A 26,745-nucleotide genomic window follows, 5' to 3' on the forward strand; every position below is an offset into this window, starting at 1 on the left:
CCCAGTCCAGGGACTGAACCTGCGTCTCCTGCAGCTCCTGCATTGTAGGTGGATTCTTTACCGCTGAGCCACCGAGGAAGCCCATATAATGACAGGGCAATTACCAAACTCAGGAAACAAAGTCAACACAATATTATTTAATATATAGTCTATGTTCAGAGTTCATCAGTTGTGCCAATTACATCCTCTGCAGCAATTTTCTTCCAACTCTAGTCATCATAGTGGCTGCAAGTTTTAAAGGAAACACAGAAATCAATCCTGATCCTCAAGTCATGGGAAGGTGGTGTTGAAGAAAAAAGCAGGGGACATCCAAAATAGATCAAGCAATGACCCCAGAAGTATTTTTAATGGATTTGTACATTTCTGGTTCTCCTCTCTGTTAACAAGGGAACCTGGCTTTGGGATGCTGGCAGAAATGGGAAAGGTGACATGAGAGACAGTCTTCTAGCCAGAGGACCCTGTAAAATCTCAAGGGATGAGAATGACAGCTGCATTCTTCCGTGCTTTTCCTACTGTACCTGGAAGGAGAGGGGCCTGCGTTTCTCTAAATGCTCGAATGCCATCGTGGCATCACTGCTTCAGGATATAGATCAAATTTCTCAACTGTCACTCAAGGTTCTCACGCCCCCATCCTTTCAGTTGGTCACATCAAGCTTCTCAGAGGCAGCGCCCGCCATGGCTTGGCAGTAACCACAGCAGAGTGAGAAGACCCACCGTCCAACGTCCTCCAACTGGCCTTCCGCACTTCCACCCACACCTCCTCATGTGGTCCCATCTTCAGGGAACACCTCTCGCTGTCATCTTGAGGCCAACACCATACTCCTCCACCGTGGCCCAGCTCACATGCCTCCTTCCCTCCAAGTTTCCTCCAAAGCTTCTGGTCAGCACTTCCTCCCTGAACCCCTGTCTCCCGACTCAGCACCTGAGGGTCTGGTACCCATGCCGCCTCCAGTTAGTTCCTGAGCACTTCCTGGACCCCACCTGGGCCTTTCTTTATGTCCCCGCCACAAAGCCCTGGTGCTTATGGACGAGGTGCTTCCATTCTATCCAGCTGGACTGAACAGGGCACAATACTGCACACAGCAGTTGCCGTGCAGGCTGGGCCTGCCTTGGCAATCACCAGAGGGCTCCCTCCATCTGGGACTCACCTGCCCCCCCCCCCCCCCGAGGGGAGCCCACACCCTACCTGTCCCTGCTCAAACTTGTTGGACTTGTCTGACTTCTTCAGGGGCCGCTCGCCCGTGTCCCCGTATTCCTCCCCGTAGATGGTCAGGAAGACGTTGGCATCAGTGCCAGCCTTGGGCACATTCCCCGTGATCACCTGTATCTCGTAGGTGTTGGCTGGGAGACACAGAAAGGCAGTGCTGAGGATGCCCAGGCCTCGGGGTGGACCTGAGGCTCAGCCCGTTGCATCCAGCCAGATGGTGGGGGCCGGAAAAACCTCGGGATACACCCACACCTACACTGACGGTGGAAGCGAACCAGCTCCTCCTCCCTACCCAAGACTTCCCTTCACCATGAAGCCCAGGAAGCTGCGAGTTCTGGCAAGGCACTGGTCCTCAGCAACCCTCCTACTGATGTCCCCACGATGAGTCACCATGAGCTATACCAGGGCTCCTCCCAAGAGTCCCAGGGCAAGGGCAACGCCAGCCCCAGCAAAGAATGGTCCACGGTGGCATTTCAGCACAGCCCAGGTCAGGAGAGCCACGGGGGGTCCCCACCTGCAAGAAGAGCTGGGCATCCTTCCCTCTCCGTACCGCCCCCCCCCCCCCCCCCGACCCTGGGGGGCTATGTGACCCCTCCTCAGGCTTACGCTCAGGACCCTCTTGGCCTGCGGGCACCAGCTCCACCACCAGCTCGTTGTCCTCCTTGCCCCGGGCCAGCCAGCGGTGGGCGTCGAACTTGTACTCCTGGATCACCTCCCGCATCCCGGGCTCCAGGTCCTCCTCCCCCTCTTCCTCCTCGGTCTCCTCCTCCTCTTCCTCTGACGAGGACTCCTCCTCGGACGAGGACTCCTCCTCCTCGTCCTCCTCCTCGCTGCCCGCCTCCTTCTTCTTTTTCTTCTTCCTCTGCAGCTTGGCCTTCAGACGTTCCTTCCTGAGCAGCTGCCGCAGCCTGTCCTTCTCCTTCTTCCTGCGCGCCTCCTCCTCGGGTGTGAGGTCCTCCTCCCGCACCGCCAGGTGCCGCAGCCACACGGCGTCCACGTACCAGCTGGGGCTGAAGCCCTCGCCCGTGTGGCCCAGCCGGATCTTGAAGACCTGGCCCACGTCCGCTGCCTCCAGCTGCACGAAGCGCGGGGGCAGTGGCTTGGGGGGCTCCTCAGCATCCTCCCCGGGGCCCCGCAGAGCCGCTGGAGCCAGAGACTGGGGCCTCTGAGTCAAAGCTGCCCCCGCGCCTCCTCTCCCGCCCTCCCCACCCAAGCCTGGTTTCCCTGCCGGACCCCCCTCCCCACCCAAACCGACACAGTGCACCCCCAACACAGCGGGTCAATATGGTCTCCTTCCTTCTCTTTCTCATTCTCCACTTTACTCTCTCTCTCTCTCTCTGCACGTCACACTCACTCCTATTTTTCTTATTTCTGTATCTTTGTTCCCTCGTGCAGAATGCCTTTATTCCCTCCTCTGCCTTTAACTAAACCTATTCATTCCAGTTCCGGAGCTTTATTATCTTTTTTTTTTTTCTTTAGTGTTGTGTCTTCCAGTGCTCTCGTTCGGAGCATTTTTTCCCCCTAGCAATAATATAGAACTTTTCCAAGAAGCAAAAAAAAAAAAAAAAAAGTGGTGTTTGTCAAAGACAGAAGTCTCCCCCACGCCTCCAAGAGGCCCCAGCCCCCCACCACCACACCAGCCTTTCCCCTCCCTGAGCACTCAGGGGATCCTGGAGGTTGGCAAGGTCTCGGCCTAGCCTGGATGCCTGGATGCCCTCTCTGCCTGCAGGCACTACTGTCCGTGCGCTCAGCTCTCTCCTGCACTGGGCTTAGCACACGGCCGGCTCAAAGGGCAGGGATTTAGCTCTGCTTCAGAGGACTGGGTCCTCGACCTTCCATCTGCCACTCTGATCTGAGCCTGACATCCAGGGGAGGTCTGGCCCCGGCTCAGGCAACAGCTCCCGTGCTGAACAGACTGAGGCCCAGGGCTGTCCCATGAGCTGTTTGGTGTCCCCCCAGCTGGACCTCAGATCTGCAGGAGAGTTCAGGTCTCCTGACTCACTGTTCATGAAGCCACAATGTAGCCAGAAGCACCTCTGTAAGAAAATGAGTAGCCAAAATGGAGCCCAGGACCCCCTGAAAGAGGAGTGCATTCTTCTCAGCTTTGTAGGGATGGGCTCTGGATACGGTAAGTTCCTTCTTCAGCACATTCCAATGGTTCCTGGTCACAGCACCCTCGCAGTCTGGCTCACTTACCATCTCTCTCCCCCCCATCTCCTCCTCTCCAGTATTTTCCAGGTCACAGCACCCTCACAGTTGGGCTCACTTGCCGTCTCTGCTCCCCATCAACCTGCCCAGCTATGAATGCAGCCACCACCACACCCAGCCACGCAGTCCATTCACATCCAGAAGACGCTCTGCTCCTAACACCTCCGTGACTGGTCACAGTTTCCTAAGTACTTTCCCTGACATTGACCATTTTAATCCTTCCAGGGGCTGTGAAGCAGGCCAGGTAGTTATTGTAAACCTAGGTTTGAGCTGATAAAGAAGCTGAGGCTCAGAGAGGTGAGCCAATCAGGCCCTTGCACTCAGCAGTGTCAGGAGAGGGCTGGATTCTAGGAGGCCTCCTCCACCGCTGACGTTCCAGACACCCGTGACTCTGGCCCAGCTAAGCCAGGACCCTCTCTGCTGGGCACTGGGTTAGGACTCTTTGCTGAGGGCCAGGCTACTTACGGCACACACGCAGAGCAGCCAGCATGAAGATATTACTGCAGAACAGATCTGCACACGTACACACATGCACAAATGCACTTGTGTCCCATAGAAGACATTCACATGCCCTTTAAAAGGCACCGCCCTGGGTCCTTCTCTCCTGCCAACAACATGCTTACGTTCTCATCTTTTTTTCTCCGCTACTCAAAGGGACTTGAGGTGGCCTGGGGCACTCAGACAGAGTCATGAGACCCCGAGCCTCCCAGTATCCTGGTTGGGAGGCATGGCCCTACTCTTAGACCGAGTGAGCTGTCAAATCAGAGGCCAAGGCTGGAAACTAATGCGGTGGCCAAGGCCCTCGCGCCATATTTTGCTAAATTAGAATCAACCCTCCAGCTGTTCTCAGAATTGGCAGCACGTTAGTATCACTAGTAGAGATTTTAGAAACATACCCCAGTTTTCTTGCCTGGAAAGTTTCCTGGATAGAAGGGCCTGGTGGGCTACAGTCGAAGGGGCCACAAAGAGTCGGACATAACTTGAGCACACACATACACACACACACAGAAAACATATCCAACCATAGAGGTTCTCATTTAATTGATCCAGGTGTAGACTTAAAGCTCCTCAGATGGTGCTAACAAGAAGCCAGGCCTGAGAACCAATCCCTCTGTTTTCAGACGTATGCTGAGCCCTCTCTTGGCTCCCCTCTGCCACCATGGCTTTACCCCCACACACCTGGAATGTGTCCTTGGACGCCCGTTCAAACACCTTCGAGCGGCTGGAGAGGAAGAGCACTTCTGTCTTGCCTTTCTCACCATAAATCTGCATGAATACTCGGGCAGTGGTGCTTGCTCCGCCTACATCCCCGGTCCAAACCTCAACCTCGTAGTGGATCACTGGGCGGGCACACGGAGGAGAAGCAGGACATTTAGTAATAGCAACAACAGCAACAATAGTTACAAAGAAAACATTTCCCAAACCCATGCCATGTGTCTGCTGCTTCTTAGGCATCATCTCATCTAATCCTCCCATCAGTATCATAAGCAGTATTGTTGCCATTTTGCAGATTGACAAACTGAGGCTCCAAGGACTAAAGTCGGTGTGGAAATGGCAAACCTAAGCAATCAGACTCCAAAGCTCAGTTCTCCTCTGCGCTGCATGTGTTCTCTGGAACCAGGAATGAGGTCAGTACACCAGCTGGCACCCTCTGCTGTGTGCCTACCCCTGGGTAGACACTGTGGGGCAGAAAGAAGCAAAAGGCTATGTGTTTGTCTTTTTCCCTTATTTTCAGTAAAGGAGGATGGTTGAAATGATACTCTTCATTTAAATATAGGCAGCTTTCAGATGATACCAACAGAGCTACACAGAAAGAATTTGTCTCTATGTTGAAGAAATACTGTCAAGTTGTTAGAGGGTGGAAATGTGTTATAAGTATTCACCATTAGAGGGCGCTTCTTATAGGAGAGCAAAATGTCTCCAAGAACTATGGGACCATGTATTTTTTTCTAAGCGGCTATTACAAGACTTGTCCTTTCAGCAATGCTGTAGGGTGAAATCATAATTTTTTCAAGTTAAGACTTATTTTCAAAAAGATAAGGGGTCTCCCATTACCACAGCAATGTGAGAAATTTGGCGGCTGAAACGAGAGGACTGGCTGAGAGCCGGAAGAAGTTGAACTAGAAATATGGCTTTAGCTGGGGGTGAGGTTGGGCAAGTTGATGGACAGGAAGGAGACCCAGTAAAAGCCAGAATTCTTAATGAGAAGAACCCCAGTCTCTCTTCCCTCTCTCTGGTTTCAATAGCAACCAGGATTAAATAAAATTAGGAGAGATAAAAATTAGCATGCAGAGAACAAGAGCCAGCTATTGGAAATGAACATGTGGTAGCTGAAATAAAATATTCCAAAGAAAAGGTAAAGTCAAGGACAGCACTGAAGAACCAAAAGGAAAATTCCCCAAAACAAACTAAGATAAGAAAATCAGAGGAAGCTTAACAAATTTCAGTTCTAAAGAAAACAGCAGACAGAGAGTTGGAAATTGTGGAAGAAATAAATACAAAAAAAGGTCCCAGAGCTAAAGGAACACTTCCAAATTCAAGGAGCTCTTGAGTTCCCAGAAGATTGGATGAAACCAAAATCACAAAAGACACGGAAGACATCATGAAATATCAGAATGCCAGGGATAAACATAGGATCCTGCAGGTTTTAGAGAGAAAAAAATCCAAAGGTTTGGGTAGCAGAAAGGCATCAGACTTCCCAGCCGTAACCCTGGGAGCCAGAAGATGGTAGGAAAATCCCTTATAAACTCTAAGAGAAACTGAGTTCTAGATCAGAATTCTCTAATGAGCCAAATTATGGCTCAATGGTGAGAGTAGGCTAGAGACATTTGCACACATTCAAATTCTCCATTGCAGTGGACAATGAACCAAAAAAGAGGAAGACGTGAAATTCAGAAAACAGGAGATCTAACCTAGAAGAGAAAGACTGCAATGTCCAAAAGACGGTAGAAAGGAAGTCTCAAAAGGAAAGCTTCATTGCACCCCAGAGAACAAGACAAGAGTTTCCCTTGTGATGGGAGATGGAGAGAAGGAAGTAGAGTTCCTGTTGGATTTGAACATATGAAAAGGACTTTAGTTCTGTTGGAGAGATGGAGATAAGATGGTGTTATGGAATAACTGTGTCCTCCCAAAATTCATATGTTGAAACCTTAACCACTAATATCTCAGGATGTGACAGCATTTGGAGACAGGGCCTTCATAGAGGTGATTAAGTTAATCCAATATGACTGGTGTCCTTTTAAGGAGAGAATGGGATAGAGACATGCCCATGCTCACAGGAAGACTTTGTGAGGGACAGTGAGACGGTGGCTTTCTGCAAGCCCAGGAGATAGATCACAGAAGAAACCCAGCTTGCTGACTCTTCAGTTTAGATTTCCAGCCTCCAGAACTGGGAGAAAACAAACTTTTGTTGCTTAGGCCACTTAGTCTGTGGTAGTTTGTTATAGTAGCCCTAGCAAACTAATACAGACAGGTGGGTATACAGATGGGTATATAAAATATATATGGGTACATTGAAAACTCTACTAATGCATAAATGAGATTATTATTAATTCCAGAAAAAACAAGCTGTATAAAAAATGAAGCATAATTGTTATGAGTATGTATCTCAGCAGTGAATAATATTTACATGGTTATAATAATGTAAAAATCAAATACTGATTATTGAAGGTTGGAGGGAGGGGATATATATGTGTGTGTATAAATGTCCATGTGCATATGTTAAAAAAGCTAAATCCTCCTATTCCATAGTAGGAAGTTAATAGTTACCGTCTATGACTGAAAATAATTAATGTCTATGACCAGCAAATTTGGAAAACTCAGCAGTGGCCACAGGACTGAAAAAAGTCAGTTTTCATTCCAATGCCAAAGAAGGGCAATGCCACAGAATGTTCAGACTACAGCTGCACTCATTTCACACGCTAGCCAAGCAATGCTCAAAATTCTCCAGGCACGGCTTCAATAGTACATGAACTGAGAACTTCCAGATGTTCAAGCTGGATTTAGAAAAGGCAGAGGAACAAGAGATGAAATTGCCAACATCTGCTGCATCATCAAAAAAACCAGAGAATTCCAAAAAACATCTACTTCTGCTTCATTGACTACACCAAAGCCTTTGACTGTGTGGATCACAACAAACTGTGCAAAATTCTCTAAGGGATGGGAATGCCAGAACTCCTTACCTGCTTCCTGAGAAACCTGTATGCAGGTCAAGAAGCAACAGTTAGAACCATACATAGAACAATGAACTGGTTCAAAATTGGGAAAGGAGTACGTCAAGGCTGTATATTGTCATCCTGCTTATCTAACTTATATGCAGAGTATATCATGGGAAAAGCTGGGGTGGATGAAGCACAAACCGGATCAAGATTTCCAGGAGAAATGTCAATAACCTCAGATATGCAGATGACATCACCCGTATAGCAGAAAGTGAAGAGGAACTAGAGAGTCTCTTGATGAAAGTGAAAGAGGAGAGTGAACAAACTGGCTTAAATCTCAACATCCAAAAAACGAAGATCATGGCATCTGGTCCCATCACTTCATGGCAAATAGATGGGAAACAAGGGAAACAAACAGTGAGAGACTGGGCTCCAAAATCACTGCAGATGGTGACTGCAGCCATGAAATTAAAAGATGTTTGCTCCTTGGAAGAAAAGCTATGATCAACCTAGACAGCATATTAAAAAACAGAGACATAACTTTGCCAACAAATGTCCATCTAGTCCAAGCTATGGTTTTTCAGTAGTCATGTATGGATGTGAGAGTTGGACTATAAAGAAAGCTGAGCGCCAAAGAATTGATGCTTTTGAACTGTGGTAGTGGAGAAGACTCTTGAGAGTCCCTTGGACTGCAAGGAGATCAGACCAGTCAATCTTAAAGGAAACCAGCCCTGAATATTCATTGGAAGGACTGATGCTGAAGGTGAAGCTCTAACACTTTGGCCCCCTGGTGTGAAGAGCTGACTCATTAGAAAAGACTCTGATGCTGGGAAAGATGGAAGGCAGGAGAAGAAGGGGACAACAGAGGATGAGATGATTGGATGGCATCACCAACTCAATGGACCTGAGTTTAAACAACCTCCAGGAGATGGTGAAGGACAGGGAGGCCTGGCATGCTGCAGTCCATGGGGTCACAAAGAATCGGACAGGACTGAGCGACTGAACAACTAAATGACTGAAAAAAATTCAAGTAATTGATAAGTATATTACTGAAAATATGGAGATAGATTTCTGAAGAAAAAGCTAAAGTTATTAAAAATGTATTACCTCTGAAGAAGGGGGATGGGTTGGGGAAAGAGGTAGGTAAGGGAACTGCTGCTTTTTTAATCTTTATCTTGTAGTACCTGTATAGTGCTGTGCTTAGCCGCTCAGTTGTGTCTGACTCTTTGCAACCCCATGGACTGTAGCCCACCAGGCTCCTCTGTCCATGGGGATTCTCCAGGCAAGAATACTGGAGTGGGTTGCCATTCCCTTCTCCAGGGGATCTTCCCAACCCAGAGATCAAACCTGGGTCTCCTGCATTGCAGGCAGATTCTTTACCATCTGAGCCAACAGGGAAGCCCAGTACTTGTATTACTCTGATGGAAATCAAGTTTTAACTCATAAAAAGAGGGAAGGATTCGATTCTGCACACTAGCAGGTACCATTACAAAGCCTGTGTATGTGACACAGTCCTCAGAGAATTTACAGGTTACATGGGGAGAGAGGATGGACACAATAAGACACAAGGCTTTCTGGAAGAGGAAGTGGCAAGTTCATAGTGGGTTCCTTCTCAGAGCAGCTTCCTGTGGCAGTGAGTCTCAGACAGCTGCTTTCAGGCTAGACACAAAAACGGAGAGGTGAGGGAAGCGGCATTGTCTATAACAGGTTTAGACTGATGATCCTCTAGATAACCTCTTGTTTCTTTGAAGTGAAGTGAAGTGAAGTCGCTCAGTCGTGTCTGACTCTTTGCAACCCCATGGACTGTAGCCCACCAGGCTCCTCCATCCATGGGGATTCTCCAGGCAAGAGTACTGGAGTGGGTTGCCAACTCCTTCTCCAGGGGATCTTCCCGACCCAGGGATTGAACCCAGGTCTCCCGCATTGCATGCAGATGCTTTAACCTCTGAGCCACCAGGGAAGCCCCCCTACTTAATTGATGGCTCTCATATCATGTGCAGTAGGTAGCCAGATCACCTTGAATTTCACCTCCACTCAGAGAGGTCACCACCCTGTCCACATAGTTCCCTCTTCCCCATGCTGTTACTAACCCCTTATCTTGCTTCCTTTTCTTCCTAGCTCTTACTTGGCATTATACTATATATTTATTTTTTGTCTCCCGTCACGGAGCGTGAAGTCCATGAGGACAAGGCTTTGGTCTGTTTTGCTCATGATTGTCTCTACAAAGCCTAGGGCAGTGTCGGCACAGAGAAACAGTCAACGTACACATATTGAATAAAAGAATGAGTGAATATTATCTCTTCTCCAGTCTTCCCAGGGGGAAAACTATTTCTCACACTCCTCTTGTACGCAAGGCCAAGAAGGTATATTTCTCAGTAAAGTCATCTGCTGCCTTTCTCCCAGAAAACAATGGTTCATCCACCACGTCCTCAGGTTCCCCATCTGTAGAAGGAGCCCCCTTTCCCTCCCAGAGCCCTGCCAGGGGCAACTGGAAGCTTCCCACTTTGAGACAAGACCCAGGTCGCCCACAATCTCTCTTCCTTCCCCACTGCCCCACCCCATGGGGAACAGTGTTGACAGTCCCGTCACAGCTGCCTCCATACATTTCTGGATGTCCACCACCTCACTGGGGTAGAGCTCCACCTCCAGGCGCCCGTCAGCCTGGTCCTTGTCCAGCCAGCGGTTGGCAGGGAAGGTGTACCGCTTGCCTTGGCGGGGCACGCGAATCTGGACACTGCCCAGGAACCAACTGGCATGCATGCCCGTGCTGTCATGCCCAATTACCAGCCGGCTGATCTGGAAGGAAACACACGATACATGTGAGCAAGGAGCTGGTATAGAAGCCTCCATCTCTCCATCCCTACGCCCCCAAAACACCAGGGCAAGCGGCTCCCCTCAGCCCCGTCTCCAGCTCTTCAGGAGATGCAGGCTCAGCAGGAAGGGCTGGGTCCCAGGCCAGCCTGCCCTCAACCAGCCAGGAGACCAGAGCCCTGCCTCCCCAGCCTTGAGCCCCTGTCCCTTTGTCTTTAGTTCAGCCCACCTCCTAGGGACATGGTGAGAAGCAAGTGGGTGTGACCAGAGCTTTGAAAGCTCCAGTATGTACTGAATGTTAGGCAGTGGACGTCCTAAGAATGTGGTGGCTGCATAAGAAAGCAAACGTTCAAAATATTAACCACTGGCTTCTGATGGACATGTTGGTGATTTGGCTTTGTTCTGTATTACACCATACATGGTTGTACATGTCTTTGCACGTCTTCTCTGGCACACCCATCCTGTAGGTGACAATACGCAGACAACCTTTCGGGGCTCTGTCATTCTGTGTCCAGTGCCTCCTCTCACTCTTAGAACCAAGGTGTATTTTTCTCAGTAGCACCATAGTTCAGTAGCTTTGCTGTTTTATATTTTATGTTAATCTTTGCCCACAGATGTCATAGATGAGTACAAAAATGTGCATGTTACCATCCTTAAATGTACCTCGCTCTTCAGGGTTTGAATGATATTTATGTTTTTGTTTTTGTTTTTTTTAGATTCAGGCCAATTCTAACATCAGATGGAATTCTCAGATGGCCTTTGAGATCCCTTCCAGCCCCCTAGATTCTTTCTGTGGTAGTTTGGAGGGGTGGTGCTAGTTGTGAGTCTGGTGCCCAAAGGCCAGATTTAGAAAATGGTCCCTGTAAGCCTTGCTCTCGCTCTTCTGCGTCCTGAGCACCTATTTGCAGCTGCTATTGGAAACTCTATCACAGCTGAGTGCCTGGAGCCCGGTCCCCTGGAATCCAGCTACGTCTACAGACAGTCTGAGAGCTTTTAGGGTGTGGGCCAAGCAGCGCGGGAGAGCTTCATCGTCTTTCTGTGGTGCTGGCTCTGTGACAGAGGAAAGACAGGAACAGGTGTTTTCTGCCTGTTGTGACAGAAAATACCACGAAGGCAGGGATCATCTGTCAGTCCCATGGTGGCCAGCACCTGACGTGGGCAACTCTCCAGTCACCAAGGCTAGAGCTTACTGAGTACATACTATGTGCGTGTGGGTGTTACTGACATAGTTAATGCTAATGACAATCCCACTGGAATCCCTTTCGATAGTAGTGAGAAAACCAAAGCAAACAGAGATGAAGTAACTTGCACACGGCAGGTAAGTGGAAGCACTGGGCCTCAGACGAGGCAGTCAGGAGCCCAAGCCCACACTCCAAGCTTTTGGCCACATTGCTTGTTGGGCAGGTTTCAGAAACACAAGAAGGGCCCCAACGCCCTTCCCCACCACTCGGATGTCTCATTTATCTGCTGGCTGCTGCCAGAAATCCTTAGTTAAGGAAACAGCATTTCAGTCTACAATTACTAATTCAGCTTAAAATGTAAATACAGCTTGATCAAGGAAAATCTTGATTTAAGCTAAGGAGCTTCAAGGTGAAATCATTCCCCAGAGCACCTGAACTCAGGTGAGGCTCACCAAGAGGGGAGGAGTCGGCAAAGGGGAGCTTGTAACCCTCTCAGTTTCCATAAGCCACCCCGAGAGGGGCAAGTGGTAACCTGAAGCCCTGCTCAGACACTTCTAGAAAAGTTTCCAGCACTTGAGTGCAGGCAGTCAGACCCACACTTCTCCAGGTGAATGCTTAGACCCCTCACAGCACAGTCAGCTGGAGAGGTGATGGTGGGGACCCATCTCTTATCTAAGGCAGAATCTCTCAGGTGTGGCCTGGGAGTTCACACTGCAATAGGCTTTCTGGGTGTCACTGTGACACACACACCAGTTTGGAACTGGGAAGCATTTCCAGTCCCTCTTTACAGCTCTCCCTCCTTCCTCCTTCCTCCTTCCCTGCACACCAGTGTCTAGGACCCAGGTCCCTCTGGTCCTGGCTACAGAGGTAAAGGAAACACCGGACTAAGAACATGAGTTCCAGCCCCAGAGAGAGTCTGGAAGCTTGAGCACTGTTCATGTGCCTCCTGCTGCTCTGGGTCATACTGGAAAACAATATACTGCACTAACCAACTGGGCACTTTTCCCCTTCAAATGGGTTCACCTGTGTGTTGTGAGAGTGTGTGTGTGTGCATATATGAGTGTGTGTGAGTGTGTGTATGTGTATATGTGTGTGTATGCAAGTGTGTGTGCATATGTGTATATGCAAGTGTGTGTGAGTATGTGTGTATGTGTGTGTGCATGTATGTGTGTGTATGTGTATATGTGTGTATGCAAGTGTGTGTGAGTATGTGTATATGTGTGTGCATGTATGTGAGTGTGTGTTCATGAGTGTGTGTCTCTCTCTGTGTGTGCATGTGTGTGTATGCATGTGTATGCAAGTGTGTGTGAGTATGTGTGTGTGCATGTATGTGAGTGTGTGTGTTCATGAGTGTGTGTCTCTGTGTGTGCATGTGTGTGTATGTGTATATGTGTGTGCATGTATGTGTGTGAGTATGTGTATATGTGTGTATGCAAGTGTGTGTATGTGTATATGTGTGTGTGCGTGTATGTGTGTATGTGTATATGTGTGTGTATGCAAGTGTGTGTGAGTATGTGTATATGTGTGTGTGCATGTATGTGAGTGTGTGTTCATGAGTGTGTCTGTGTGTGTGTGCATGTGTGTGTATGTGAGTGTGAGTGTGTGTACACAAGGGGGTGTGTGTGTGTGCACCCATGTGCAGATACACGCAGGGAAATAGGTAAGACACCTTCACAGGGTCTTGGGAGAGACTTACAGTTCCAATGCTGAGGGTCTCCAGGGTGAACTCATCCACTCGGCTACGTTCAAAATAGTCTTTCAGGTTATTGTCAGAGACGAGAAGAACTTGCTTAATGGTGTCAGATTTGTCCCCGTAGAGCTTGATGTAGACTCTGGAATCTGTGCTGGCCCCAGGGACATCCCCCGTCTTCAAGCTGATGTGATAGCGGAAGTCTGAACAGTCCAGGGCAGGAGGCGGGAAGGGAGGGGTTAGCGCGGGGGAGCTGCAGGGAGCTCAGGGCAGGAGGTCGATGGCCAGGGCTGGATACTCAGCTGGGGGTCGGGGGCCCAGGCTCTGGCTCTCCTCACATAGCCCTGAGACTGGGGTGGTGGTGGTGCTCCTACCATCTTTTGGAGTCCCCTCATCTCAAAATCAGAATTCTGACTCCTGCTTCGTCTGCCCCATAGGGTGTGAATGCACTGAGAACAGGAAGGCATGCAAAGAATGCTAAAATGTAAGAGACAAGGATTTAAAGCAAATACGCATTCACTTTCTTATCTGATGGATGAAGAAACCAAGGCAAAGGAAGCCTCTACCTCCCGGGAGAAAACATAGCACGTTACCTACATGGTGTTAGTGCCGGATGTTCTGACCTCAGTTTTACAGGTGAGGAATTTGAGCCTCAGAAGATGATGTTTTTGGCTCAAGATGGCAACAGTTCAGAAGGAGCCAGCCTAGCACTAAACACTAGGCAGTCATCCTTAAGCATAATACTAGTCCTTAAATTTGAGAGTGGTGTTTCCACACAATCATTTAAGGAAGTAAGCTTGTATACACTTTTTAAAAATTGAGAAATGGAAGCTGAGTTTTATCAAATAACATTTCTGGCATGATACTGAAATAATCACAATTGATTTCTCTGAACTATTACGTATTAAGGTTTATATATTAAAGTAAAATAGTTGAAGATATTTTTTAAAGTGTCAGCTATGTGTAAATCCCTAATGTGGACCTGAAGGTCTTATTCTCACCTGAAATGCCACGCTGATGTTACTCTATCTTATGACCCAGAAAGGTCTGTGTCATCTGTCCACAAAGGAGGATAAAAGGCAAGGCCTAGGATAGTCTGAGCCATGAGCCCAAGTCCAATAGCCTTCTTCCAGGGCGTGGGTCTTGGGAATGAAAAAGGAAGCATTGGAAAGGCCGGTGATGCTAGTTCCAAAGCCTGCGGTTCACAGTCGTCTCAGGGCCTTCTGGCGCTGGCAAGAAATACTTGGAGAGAGACAGCTAAGCACAGCTCTCAGGTGACAACCCCACAGACCAGTCAGGCCCTGGAGGAGGCCAGGCCTGTGGGTCTAGTCCAGGTCAGCTGCCCTGGGCACACCTGACGGCCCTGAGGAGGTGGCTTGTCTTTGCTGTAAAGATATAGCAAGACCTGCAAAAAAGACCGCTTCCTTATATCATTTTCATCTAAATCCTTTCAAAAACTCTGACTTGGGGAAGAGGGAGTCTGAAGGACCCTGTCCCTGTCGAACAGTGGGGCTTGCTGGAGTGGGAAGGCCAGGCAGGAAGACAGAGATGCCTGGGTGCTGGGCCCAGCTCCACTGCTGACTGCAGACCTGGCTATCCCAGGAGTTCCCCTTGGCACAAACATGAGACTTGTGTCCACTGGAGGCATTTTTTTCATCTCTTAAGAACTGTTCCAGCTCTTAAATCCTGTAATTCAGTGTTCTCAGAATGCAGAATTCCAACTTTGCAATTTGCTATCTGACCTCAGGAAGATATTTAGCTCCACCAGATCTGGGTCCTCCCTGACAAATTGGCGAAACAACATTAGCTCTGCCGACTTCCAGGGTTCTTGCTGGACTCACATGAGATAAAAAGTGATAAATATGTGGTCTTATTATTCATGTGAGCCCAGAAATAACTTGGGAAGGTCGGCGGAGCTGATGGCATAATGCCCACCTGTCAGGTGAGGATGCAGACCTGGTGGAGCTAAGTATCTTCCTGAGGTCAGATAGCAAACTGCAGATAATGCGTGATAAATATGAGGTATTAGGGGCTTCCCTGGTGGCTCAGACAATGAAGAATCTGCCTGCAATGAGGGAGACTCAGTTTCGATCTCTGGGTCAGAAAGATCCCTTGGGGAAGAAAATGGCAACCCATTTCAGTACTCTTGCCTGGGGAATTCTAGGAACAGAGTGGCATGGTGGGCTACAGCCCATGGGGGTCTCAAAGAGTCAGACGCAGTTGAGCAATTAACAGTTTTATGAAGCTTTGGAAAAGAAACCAGGTGTTGGTATTATTGAGGATTCTGGATATATTTTTAAAAATTTTGTCTAACACTCATGAACAGATCAAGGTTCTTGACGAAATAACACCAGGAAGGAAAACTATTGGAGAAGGAAATGGCAACCCACTCCAGTGTTCTTGCCTGGAGAATCCCAGGGACGGGGGAGCCTGGTGGGCTGCCATCTCTGGGGTCGCACAGAGTTGGACATGACTGAAGTGACTTAGCAGCAACAGCAGCAGCAAGGAAAACTATAAGACCTCTAGGATAATTCTCAGCATTGAAAAACAAGGTCCCGAATGACAGGTGCCCACCCTGGGGCCGTGCAGCATTAACCAGTTACTGCCTTTGTTACTCTCATCAACAGAAGCCCACAGGCATCCAGGACCCCACATCCAGGGCTATAAAGAGGCTGTGCAAAGCTCAGACAGGCAGAGCGTTCCTGATCTCTCCCAGAGCCTCTTCCTCCCTACCCTCTCAGTGCTGCCTTCATGGAGTAAAGTGGAGGGTGTGTGCTTTCTCCAAGGGCTAGTCTCTAGGTAGCCAGGGAAGTCCTGCCCAGGCCACACCCACCACCTGCCTTCTGGACCACTTACTCTTCAGTGTCGCATTGCTGTCGCTGGGCAGCAACTCTCGGACCAACTGTCCATCATCCTTATCCTTGTCCAGCCACCTGTGGGCAAACAAGGGCCGTTAGCTCTCTGAGTGGGGCAGCCCGACAACCAGGCATCACACAATTCATGCAGAGTCACCGGGAGGCCAGAGCTCTGAACTCAGCAAAGGAAAATGGTTCTACCAGAGCTCAGAAGAAAGGATCTCAACCCAGAATGGGAGGGAGGGCTGCCCCGCAGAGGTGATAACTGGATAAAACTGGGAGGGTGATGAGGAGTTAACCAGGAGAGGAGGGAGGTGCATTCGGAGCAAACAATGTGCTGGGACAGAGCAGAGCCTCCAGGAGCAGACAGAAGGCAAGTGTGGAATGGAATGGAATGGAGCGAGCAAATGTTGCAGGGTTGGCAGATGGGGCTGGAGAAGGGGCAGGGTCGCTTGATGTGGAACTTCAGCTATCATGGTAAAGAGTCTGTCCCCAAAGCCATGAACACCTGTGTCATTATCATCAAAAAAAAAAAAACCCCACATGTTTTTCTAAAAGTTCATCATGTGCATGGTACTGTGCTATGGGCTCTGGGGTGGAGAGAAAGCAGAGAAGATACACTGTGATGAATAAGAGACAGCCCAGCCCCTAGAGAACCTGCGGTCTAGTTAAGGAGACAGGACATAGAATAAATTCTAATTTTATCAGATAACTAACTCTTTCATAGGCATCACTTAACTAGCTTATTTTTATAGTCATATATCTATATGTTGGTATTACCCACTAAGTAATTAGTTCAGTCACTAAGTTGTGTCCGACTCTTTGTGATCCCATGGACTATACAGTCCATGGACTTCTCCAGGCCAGAATACTGGAGTGGGTAGCCTTTCCCTTCTCCAGGGGATCTTCCCAACCCAGGGATCAAACCCAGGTCTCCCACATTGCAGGTGGATTCTTTACTAGCTGAGCCACAAGGGAAGCCCAAGAATACTGGAGTGGGTAGCCTATGCCTTCTTCAGTGGATCTTCCTGACCCAGGAATTGAACTGGGGTCTCCTGCATTGCAAGTAGAATCTTTACCAACTGAGCTATCAGGGAAGCTCACACTATTAATACTATGTATTAAATACATAATTAGTGAGAACCTACTGTCTAGCTCAGGGAACTCAACTCAGTGCTCTATAGTGACCTTAAAGAGAAGGAAATACAAAAAAAGGGGGGAATATATATATATATATATTTTTTCACTTTGCTGTACAGTAGGAAAATTGTACAGCAACTATGCTCCAAAAAAATTTAATTTAAAAGAAAAGAAGGCAGGACAGACTGGCCAAAGAGCTAGATGGTGACCAAGATGACAATGGATGTTGGACCAAATCAAGTGCAACAGAAGTTTAGAGAAATGAGGAAGGCTCATGTGAAGAGGCTCTGATCTGACTTCTCAAGGATGAATGAGATTTGCCAACAAGAAGGTGGGTCTGCACCCTGAAGGGAGGGGGCTTGGTGGCTATGACTCGTCAGTACATTGGAGTGGGCCACGGTAGATGCCAGCAGGAAAGACTGGACCAATTTGCCTGAAAAGCACTGTTTCCGCTGAGCACAGGGACCCAGACTGAGAAATCAGACAGTTGTGCAGGCAGGAGTTATCCAGGCCCCAGTACTCAAGATGGTCTGTGACACTGGGCTGATGGCAACAGAAGAGACACTCTCAGTGTTCTCCAGGGCAACAGGGAAACCAAGACACTTGCTTCTTGTCCAGAATGTCACCCCATTTGCCTGTGTCTTGGTGCTTATCTTTGCAGTCACTCCTGTTATAAACCCGAGAGGGAGGCAACTCCTGGCCACGGAACATATCAAAGGAAGCCAAGGCACAGCTGCCTCCCCAGCGCTCCTGACCTGGAGCTCAGGCTTCCCTAAACCACGGTCCACTTTACCAATAAGCTGCCTCCTCTCCCCTTGGGTCAATGCGGGTGACCTTGTGGTCTCTCCCATCTCTCTCTCGAGCCCTGCCTCCCCAGGCCCATGATCTCTAGGACCTTGCTATCAGTTAGCTGTTAGCTAGCATCAACTATGACATGTAAAATAGATAAGCAACAAGAATCTACTGTATAACACTAGGAACTAAATTCGATAACCTACGATGGAAAATAATCTGAAACTCTCCACCTGAAATTAACACAGTATTTTAAATCAACTATACCTCAATTAAGAAAAAATTAGCTGACCACTAAGTTGTCATGCTTCCCATGAGCTTTCACGCTGTGAATCTAAGACATGAGGACACAAACTCTTGGCTTTGATGACAGGAAGGGAGAGACTTGGGGAAGTGAGCAGTGCTGGTTAGAGCCCCTCAGTCAACCTCTGATTGTCCTGCTGAGGTCACTGAGGCATCTCCCACAGACCTGGAGGCCGCTGTGGTGCAGCCCTGGCTGAGTGCTCATAGGACGAACTGGAAGGATGGACCACCATCCTCATCCACCCTCAGCCATCACAAAGCCCCATCTCTCCCTTCTTGTCCTCCACCACTTCTCCATCCCCAGGCCCTCCCAGCAGCAAAGGAAACCATGACCTGTCATTTCAGTTTCCACCTAAATACTCGCAGGATATTAATACATATTTCCAAATATAGCCGCTTTCTTTCAACTTCAGACACTTCAGCCCAGTTTCAGCGTGAGACGTTGTGAAATAGATAAGCCAGTCTGCTGGAGCTTTTATTATTCTTTCCCTGGGCTCACAAAAGTGTGGAAGTATGCACACACATGTACACACATACACACTCACACATAAACACACACATCTACTGTAGCTAAGATGTTCACCACTCCCTGATCCTGGCAGAGAAGTTCTGACAGTAAACACCATAACCACACACCTCAGCAAGACAGAGAACCCAAGGCCTGTAACCTGAGCTGGGGAAGACCAAAGCTGGCGGGCCTGGTGTACCTGAAACACGGGAACTCCACGTTGTCGCTCTCAGGCTGCCCCTCCTCTCTCACCAGCACCCGCTCCAGGAACCAGCCGCTGCCGCTGCCTTTGCCGTCGTGTCTGATCCTCACCCGCCTCACCTTCCGCATGGTGACAGACTCGATGGTGAACTCATCGGCCTACAAGGGAGACAGCAGGGCCAGATGGACGGTGGCTCCCCTGGGACCCAAACACCAAGGGAAGAGCCAGGCCCAGAAACCCTACAAGCCATAGCTGATGGATTGGGCTACTGGTCTTTCCCAGGTGGGCCAGGAGCTACCAATAAAGAACAGATTGCACTCCACCCCAATTTCTCCCACTGGAACATCATTTGATGTCAAGTTCTCAACAACTGAGACCTGCATTTCTTGGCTAAACAATGGCCATTCCCTGTGATCTCCTTTTAAAAGGCAAATCCCCCAGGAGGATTAACACATCAAGCTGTCATCAGTGACTAACCATTCATTGTGAATTCATTCCTAGGCTAATCTCCTCTAGCTCTTTGCTGCAGAAAGACAATGGGCCCTTTTGAGAAAGGGAATGACTGGGGGGAAACCAGTGGTCTTGTTAATTTCAGTTTTTTCTCGCCAACACAGCAGGGGCTACAAAGTCACCAAGTCTATAGGAGCATACCCTGGGGACAGGAACTCGAGGGTGGGATTCATGGCAGGAGTCAGAAGATGTAGCAAGAAAAGAATGAGAAAGGATGCAAGGAGACCTCCACTCACATTCCGGGGCTTGCCCTGCCCTCACCAAGGAAGGGATGGCAGAGGAAGGAGAGGACCAAGGCTTATCAAGTCTTCATCTGATGACCAACCTTGGCCTCACAGTTTTGCAGCCACACAGCTCTTTACAGGAGAGGGCATGGTAACCCACTCCAGTATTCTTGCCTGGAGAATCCCATGGACAGAGGAGCCTGGCAGGCTACAGTCTGTAGGGTTGCAATGAGTCGGACACGACTTAGCGCGCACACACACTGTGCTGTGGGCCAGATCTGCCAGGGCAGCGCATCTGACATCCTCACAACAGCCAGCCACAGGTAGGCACCCTTTACCCACTTTAGAGGCTCAAGGGATGGAGTGACTGGCCCCAGTCTGCCTGACTCTTTCCCTGCTGTTTCACACAGCCTCCCCAGTAAACCCGGATGATGGCTGGGGAAACCAAACGAAACACCCAGCGCATGGTCATGTGGCTGACAGGAGAACCTAGTTCTCCCCCTTCCACGTTTAGTATCTTTCTTGGTTTTTCTCTTAAAAAGGAAATGAACAAGGTGCCTCCAGTGGTCATGCTTAGTGGAGAAGGCAGTGTTCTCAAGCAGGCCCTCAGATGCCCCAGCTTCCTGCAAGCCTGGGGTCTCCAGGTCACCGTAAGGTGCCCAGCTTCCTTCCCTACCTGCCTGTCCTGAAGTCCTCCTGCTCTGCCCTCTTCTCAAAGCTCAGGAGTGGGAAGAGGATTGTGATCCCTTTAGGGTAGCTCTCCAGCTCCCAGTCCTAGGAGCCTGGTGGGTGTCAGGCATGCAGTTCCCTGTTCCCTTCCCCAGAGCCAGCCCCTCTGATGGCTGAGGCCCACACCAGTGGGCAGCTCTACCTGGAGCAGGGAAGACCAAGGAAGAGTGGGTGGGGCCGGTGGGGCGTGGCGCCGCTGCAACTTACATTGCCCTTCTCAAACAGGTCGGTGTTATTCCTGCAGTTGTAGAGCAGCCGCTCCCCTGTGTCCCCCACGTCACCGTACAGGCAGAGGTAGACGTTGGCATCCGTTCCCGCACCTTCGAGTTCCCCGGTGCACACAGTCACGCGGTACCGGGCCACTGGCAGGCGGAGGGGGAGACCGCTGACTGCCAGCCCCCTGCTCCCAGCGCTGGCCTGCTGCTCCCCACTTTCAAGCCCTGCTTCCCCTCCTCCATCCAGCTCTCATCCAGGGCTGACCTTGCTCCTTCCCTCAGCTGCCTCAGGACAATGCAGGGCCAGCTAAGCTGCAAATCTCTGTCCCAGACAGTTCAGAGGTTCCTGCTCCTGGCTAATCATCAGAACTCCATGGGAAATGTTTATAAGAATTCCGATTCCTGGGCCCTGCCTCAGACTTCTCAAATCTTAGTTCTTGAGCTGGATGCCTAAAACTGCATTGTTCACAAGCTCTCCCAGGGGACTCTGGTGAAGCTGGCAGTGTTTGGGGACCACAGGTCTAATTCAAACATTTTGGCACTTGATTCCATTCCAGCCCAGTAGACTTTATTTTGCCTTAGGTTGCTCTCCAATTCATATGTGCCCTGTCTTCCTAAGAAAAGTAAGATAGCTTTTCTTTTGAACAAGAACTGAGCCTTCTCTTCTCTTCAGAACTCCCCAGTGCTAAGGACACACCAGGAAGAGAAGCAGAGAGAAAGCCACAAAGTGCAGCCGCTCCGGAAAGGTCAGAAGAGTCTTCCCACATTGAAAATATACTGTTGGGGGCAGCCCCCATCCTGCACATCACAGCCTTGCTTCCACTTAAAATAAGCTTCAAAGTGAAATTCATAAATTCATTTGCCCCCTATCTGTTTACCTAAGCCTAGTAGGTGGAAGGCATTATGACAGGTGTAATGAGCAAGACAGACAAACTCTTGCTCTGTGGCACTTGCATTGGACTTAAGAATGGAAGATTGGAGCAGAGAGATGGACAGTAAAACCATAAAATAAGAACAGGGAAATCTCCGAGTTACATCTGTAACAAAGATGACCTTGAAGTGATGCCACAGAGTGTGCTAGAAGTGAAGAGAAGGGCGGTGAGGGGGTGAAAATGATTTAGAGATGCAGAAAAGCTTGCTGTGAGGAGGCAAGGCTTGGACTAAGATATTAGTGATAGAGCCAGACACAGGTGCTGTGAAAGAAGAGGGTGCTGCTAACTGTGAAGCCCCGGTGTGGGTACGGAGACTATAAAGTGGGGATGAGCAGCTATATTCCAGGAGCAGAGAGAATAAGGCCAGTGTGGCTGGCGTGGAGGAAGCAGCAGGGGATGATGTGAGGTCCAGAAGTGAACAGGGGCCAGAAAGGGGCCCGTGATGTGTGACAGGTCAAGGTAAGACATGTGGCTTCCTTTGCTTATTGTTTTTAGTAGTACAGGAAGCCAGTATAGGGTTTAAGCAAGGAAGTAACCTGGCCTGATCTATGTTTTAAAGAGCATCTGGTTGCTATGCAGAGAGCCGATTGTAGGGGATGAAGGAGAGAATCAGAGAGGACAGTTAGTGGAATAATTAGTCTAGAAAAGAGAGAGGGTACCTAGGACTGGGAGTACAGTGGAGATGGAGAGAAGTCAGTAGATTAGGGATACATTTTTGAGGTAGAAAGAACAGATCAGTGATAGATTAGATAGGTAATTAAGGGAAAGAGAGGAACCAAGGATGATTCCTGGGTTTTTGGCTTGGGCAACTAGGTGAATAGCATTGCCAAGAAGTAGGGACGTCTGGGAAGAAGGATAAGTTTGGAGGTAAAATTCAATAGTTCTGTTTGTTCATTATAAATCTGAGATGCCTTTTAGATCAGGGGTCCTCAACCCCCAGGCCAAAGACCAGTACCTGTCTGTAGCCTGTTAGGAACTGGCCCACACAGCAGGAGGTAAGTGGTAGGTGAGCAAGCGAAACTTTGTCTGTATTTACAGCCACTCACCCTTGCTTTGCATTGCCACCTGAATTCTGTCTCCTGTTAGATAAGAGGTGGCATTAGATTCTCGTAGGAGTGCAAAACCTACTGTGAACTGAGCATGCGAGGGATCTAAGCTGTGCACTCCTTATGAAAATCTAATGCCTGATGATCTGAGGTGGAACTGAGGCAGTGAAGCTAGTGCTTGGGAGAGGCTGCAAATCAGATTAGCATTAGCAGAGAGGTTGACTGAACAGAGACCATAATAAATCAATTGCTTGCAGACTCATATCTAAACCCTATCAGTGAGTGGGGAGTAACAAGCCACATCTGGTGGCAGGCTTTAAGTCAGAATCCAACACTTAGTTTAGTCCATGCATGGCCCACCCGTTATTTTATTTACCACTTCCATCCATGCCTCTTTCTCACTCTGCACACTTTTCTCAGTCACAGTTTCGGCAAGCCCACAAGCTAACCCTAGCCAAAATGGGTGAAAAATAAACATCACTGGGGAGTTTCTCTGGAAGTGGGTGAAGACCCAATGATGAGACAGAAGACTCTGAGGCTGCTTGGTGGCTCAACCGTTAGAGAATCTGTCTGCAATGCAGGAGACCTGGGTTCGATCTCTGGGTTGGAAAGATCCCCTGGAGGAAGAAACAGCTACCCACTCCAGTATTCTTGCTGGAGAATCCCCAAGGACAAAGGAGCCTGGCGGGCTATAGTCCATGGGGCTGCAAAGAGTCGGACACAACCAAGCGACTTTCACTTCATTTCACAAAAAGTAGGCTGCACTTCAAAGAAAATACCAAGAGTCCTACTTAAACTACACATTCATTTCAACAGGTGATTCATATTCTCCAAGCCCGTTTGGTAAAATATGCAGCGACCAGCTAGCCAACAAAACCATGAAACCTTCTAAACTTCTTCACCTCATGGATACCAAGCACCCTGCATTAAAAGATAAGCCCTTGGAGTTTTTCAGAAGAAAAAAAATGTGAACACAAAGAACAGATGCAATTATTGAAGGGCACCACTTTATCAAACGTGTCTGCACTGAGAGCATCATTCTTAGTGCCTAACTGCATTGCTAGAGCTAGAAGCCCTTTAATACTGGTGAAGAGCTGATCCTACCTGTTACTAAGGACATTGTTGTGAGCCTTAAGGAGAGACTGCAGCTCAAAGGGTGGCACGTGTTCCTCTTTTGCCCAGCACCTTAACTAGATGAATGGATGAATGGACGATGTCCCCTGAAATAGCAGGGGACACTGAGGTGCAACTGTTGGGATTAGAGAGTCACCTTGATATGGAATCCAGGTTGATGAGTCTACCAATGATGACAACAAGGCAGCAATGCTTGTTTTTGTGCGATATGTTTTTCAGGAGGATGTGTGTGAGGGTATGTCACGTGCACTTTTGTAGCCAACCAACACCAGAGCTCAAGTCTTTGAATGACTACATATCAGGAAAACTGAACTGGTCATTCTGTCTCAGTATATGCATGGGCGGAGCAGCTGCCATAACTAGACAACTTTCTGGTTTCACTACTCAGGTAAAAGAGGTTGCTTCTGACTTTAAACCTACACACTGTGTCATCCATAGAGAAATGCTGGTTAGCTGAAAAATGTCACCTGAACTTAACAATGTTTGGCAGGTTGTGATTAAAATGATCAGCCCCATTAAAGCACGTGACCTTAACTCATGTCTGATTACAGAGCTCTGTGAGGAGATGGACACAGAGCTCACATGCCTTCTCTTATACACAGAAATGAGATGGCTTTCTAAAGGAAGATCACTGACCAGAGTGCTTTAGTTACAAGGGCCACTGCAGAGATTTCTTCTAGGAAAACAGTCACTATCAGGCAGCACATTTTAGTGACACAGAATTGGTTGCAAAACTTGCTTACTGCGTGACATATGCAACCTGCTCAACAAACGCAGTCTGTCACAGGGGAAAATGGCACTGTTTCCAAGTCAGCAGATAAAGTGGCTGCATTCAAAGCCAAACTGGAATTATGCGGCTGATGAGTGAACATTGGGATTTTTGACATGTTTCAAACATTAGCAGAGATTTTGAAAGAGACTGAGCCAGCACCCTCTTTCTCCCAGCTTGTGCACAATCACCTATCTCAGCTTTCAAAAGACTTGGAGCATTACTTTCCAGCCACAAAAGACTCACAAACTGGGAAGGAACTGATCTGTGAACCATCTGTGAATAAGCCAGGTGAGCTGACTTTGTCTGTGCCAGAAGAGGATCACAGATGATGGTGGCCTTAAAAGTGTGTTGGGACAACTTCAAATCTCCATACTTTCTGGATTGAAGCCAAGGTGGAATATTATGAGATTGCCAAAAAAAAGCACTGAAAAGCCTGCTTTCATTTCCAACATCTTATCTTTGTGAAGCAGGGTTTTCTGCAGTGACAGCAGTCAAAATGGAATTACAGAGTGGACTGGACATCGGCAGCACACTTTGGGTGTCGCTTTCTCCCGTTGCCCCCAAATGGGACCGCCTAGCTGCAGAAAAACAAGTTTAAGGCCCACCAATCCTGCACTGTAGTGAGTTGTATAATTATCTCGTTATATATCACAATGCAATAATAGTAGAAATAAAGTGCACAGTAAATATACTGTGCTTAAATAATCCCCAAACCATCCCCTCCCCAGTCCAAGGAAAAATTGTCTTCCTTGAAATCAGTCCCTGCTCCCAAAATGGATGGGGACTGCTGCATTTGACGATTATAAAGAGAGGTCAAGATGGCAGTTGAATATGTGTGGAGGGTCAGGACTATTGATATGACTTTCGTCATCATAGACATGTAGATTCCACTGAAAGTCACAGTGCGAGGTGAGGCCCTCTGTGGAGAGGATGCAGACTGTAGAGGAGGCCTGTGGAGGGATGCCCACTTTAGAGGTCAAGCCCGGAAGCTAGACACTCAGATGAGAAGCGGCAGCCAGTGAAGCAGAGGGATTGTGCTCTGAATCTAAGACTGCTCTAAAAAGCCTATTTTTTTTTTTTTTTTTGATGAAGGGGCTATTAAGGCATTCCCAGATAAACAAAAACTAAAAGAATTCATCATTAGCAAACCTGCTCTAAAAGAAACATTAACGGGAGTCCTTCATATTTGACGCTAGACAGTAACTTGAACACACTCAGACATAAAGGGAATGAGGAAAAGCAATGATAGAGGCATATTTATAGACAGTATATTTTAATTTTTGTTTGTACCCTTTTCTTCTCATATTTTATATAAAAGACAACTGCATAAAGCAATATATATATATAATTGCATTGGTGGGTTTATAATGTACGAAAATGTAATTTGTATGGCAATATAGCATGAAGGAGGAGAAACAAAACAAACCTACGCCAGAGCAGAGTTTTGTATATTATTGAAAATAAGTTGGTATTAATCCTAACTAGAATGTTGCAAGCTGTTAATTGTAATTCCCTGGTATAATTCCCCAAGTGTAATTCTTTCCAATAAGAAAATAATTTATATAAATAAAAAGAAACCAGGGAACTAAAATTCTATTTTAGAAACTAATATAAAAGAAAGAATAAGAAAGGGACAACAAAAAAACTTATGACATATAAAAGGCAAATAGCAAAATGGCAAACTTAAATCCTGCCTTATTAGTAATTACCTTAAGTGTAAATGGACTAAATATTTTAATCCAAAGGCAAAACGTGATGATAATCCGACAGAGATAGGATGGATCCCCCTACTCCACATTTGATCAGAAATCAAGGTTAATGATGTACCAAGAGTGAACATAAGATGATTTTTCATATAATTAGGAGTTCTGGGAGAGCATGATAAACCTCAAGCAGGTCCAAAAATGGCTTGAGATAGCAGGGAGGGATGACTGGCTTGGGGTATGGTGGTTGCTGCTGCTGCTGCTGCTGCTAAGTCACTTCAGTCATGTCCGACTCTGTGCGACCCCAGAGACGGCAGCCCACCAGGCTCCGCTGTCCCTGGGATTCTGCAGGCAAGAACACTGGAGTGGGTCGCCATTGCCTTCTCCAATGCATGAAATTGAAAAGTGAAAGGGAAGTCGCTCAGT

The 26,745-nt window shown here is 48.1% G+C and overlaps 1 protein-coding gene across 1 annotated transcript in view; it reads right to left on the minus strand.

Moving 5' to 3' along the window:
* Positions 1–26,745, minus strand: part of LOXHD1 (lipoxygenase homology PLAT domains 1) — a 197,862-nt gene that overhangs the window by 89,762 nt on the left and 81,355 nt on the right. Inside the window, exons 13-20 of the mRNA XM_052660502.1 lie at positions 20,725–20,879; positions 19,052–19,212; positions 16,111–16,187; positions 13,261–13,457; positions 10,176–10,368; positions 4,595–4,755; positions 1,814–2,282; positions 1,187–1,341 (exon numbers count right to left, since the gene is read on the minus strand). Coding sequence (XP_052516462.1) covers positions 1,187–1,341; positions 1,814–2,282; positions 4,595–4,755; positions 10,176–10,368; positions 13,261–13,457; positions 16,111–16,187; positions 19,052–19,212; positions 20,725–20,879 — 1,568 coding nt within the window. The remainder of the gene's footprint in view (positions 1–1,186; positions 1,342–1,813; positions 2,283–4,594; positions 4,756–10,175; positions 10,369–13,260; positions 13,458–16,110; positions 16,188–19,051; positions 19,213–20,724; positions 20,880–26,745) is intronic.

This window comes from Budorcas taxicolor, chromosome 22, assembly GCF_023091745.1.
Source record: "Budorcas taxicolor isolate Tak-1 chromosome 22, Takin1.1, whole genome shotgun sequence".
In the NCBI taxonomy this organism is placed as follows: Eukaryota; Metazoa; Chordata; class Mammalia; order Artiodactyla; family Bovidae; genus Budorcas; species Budorcas taxicolor.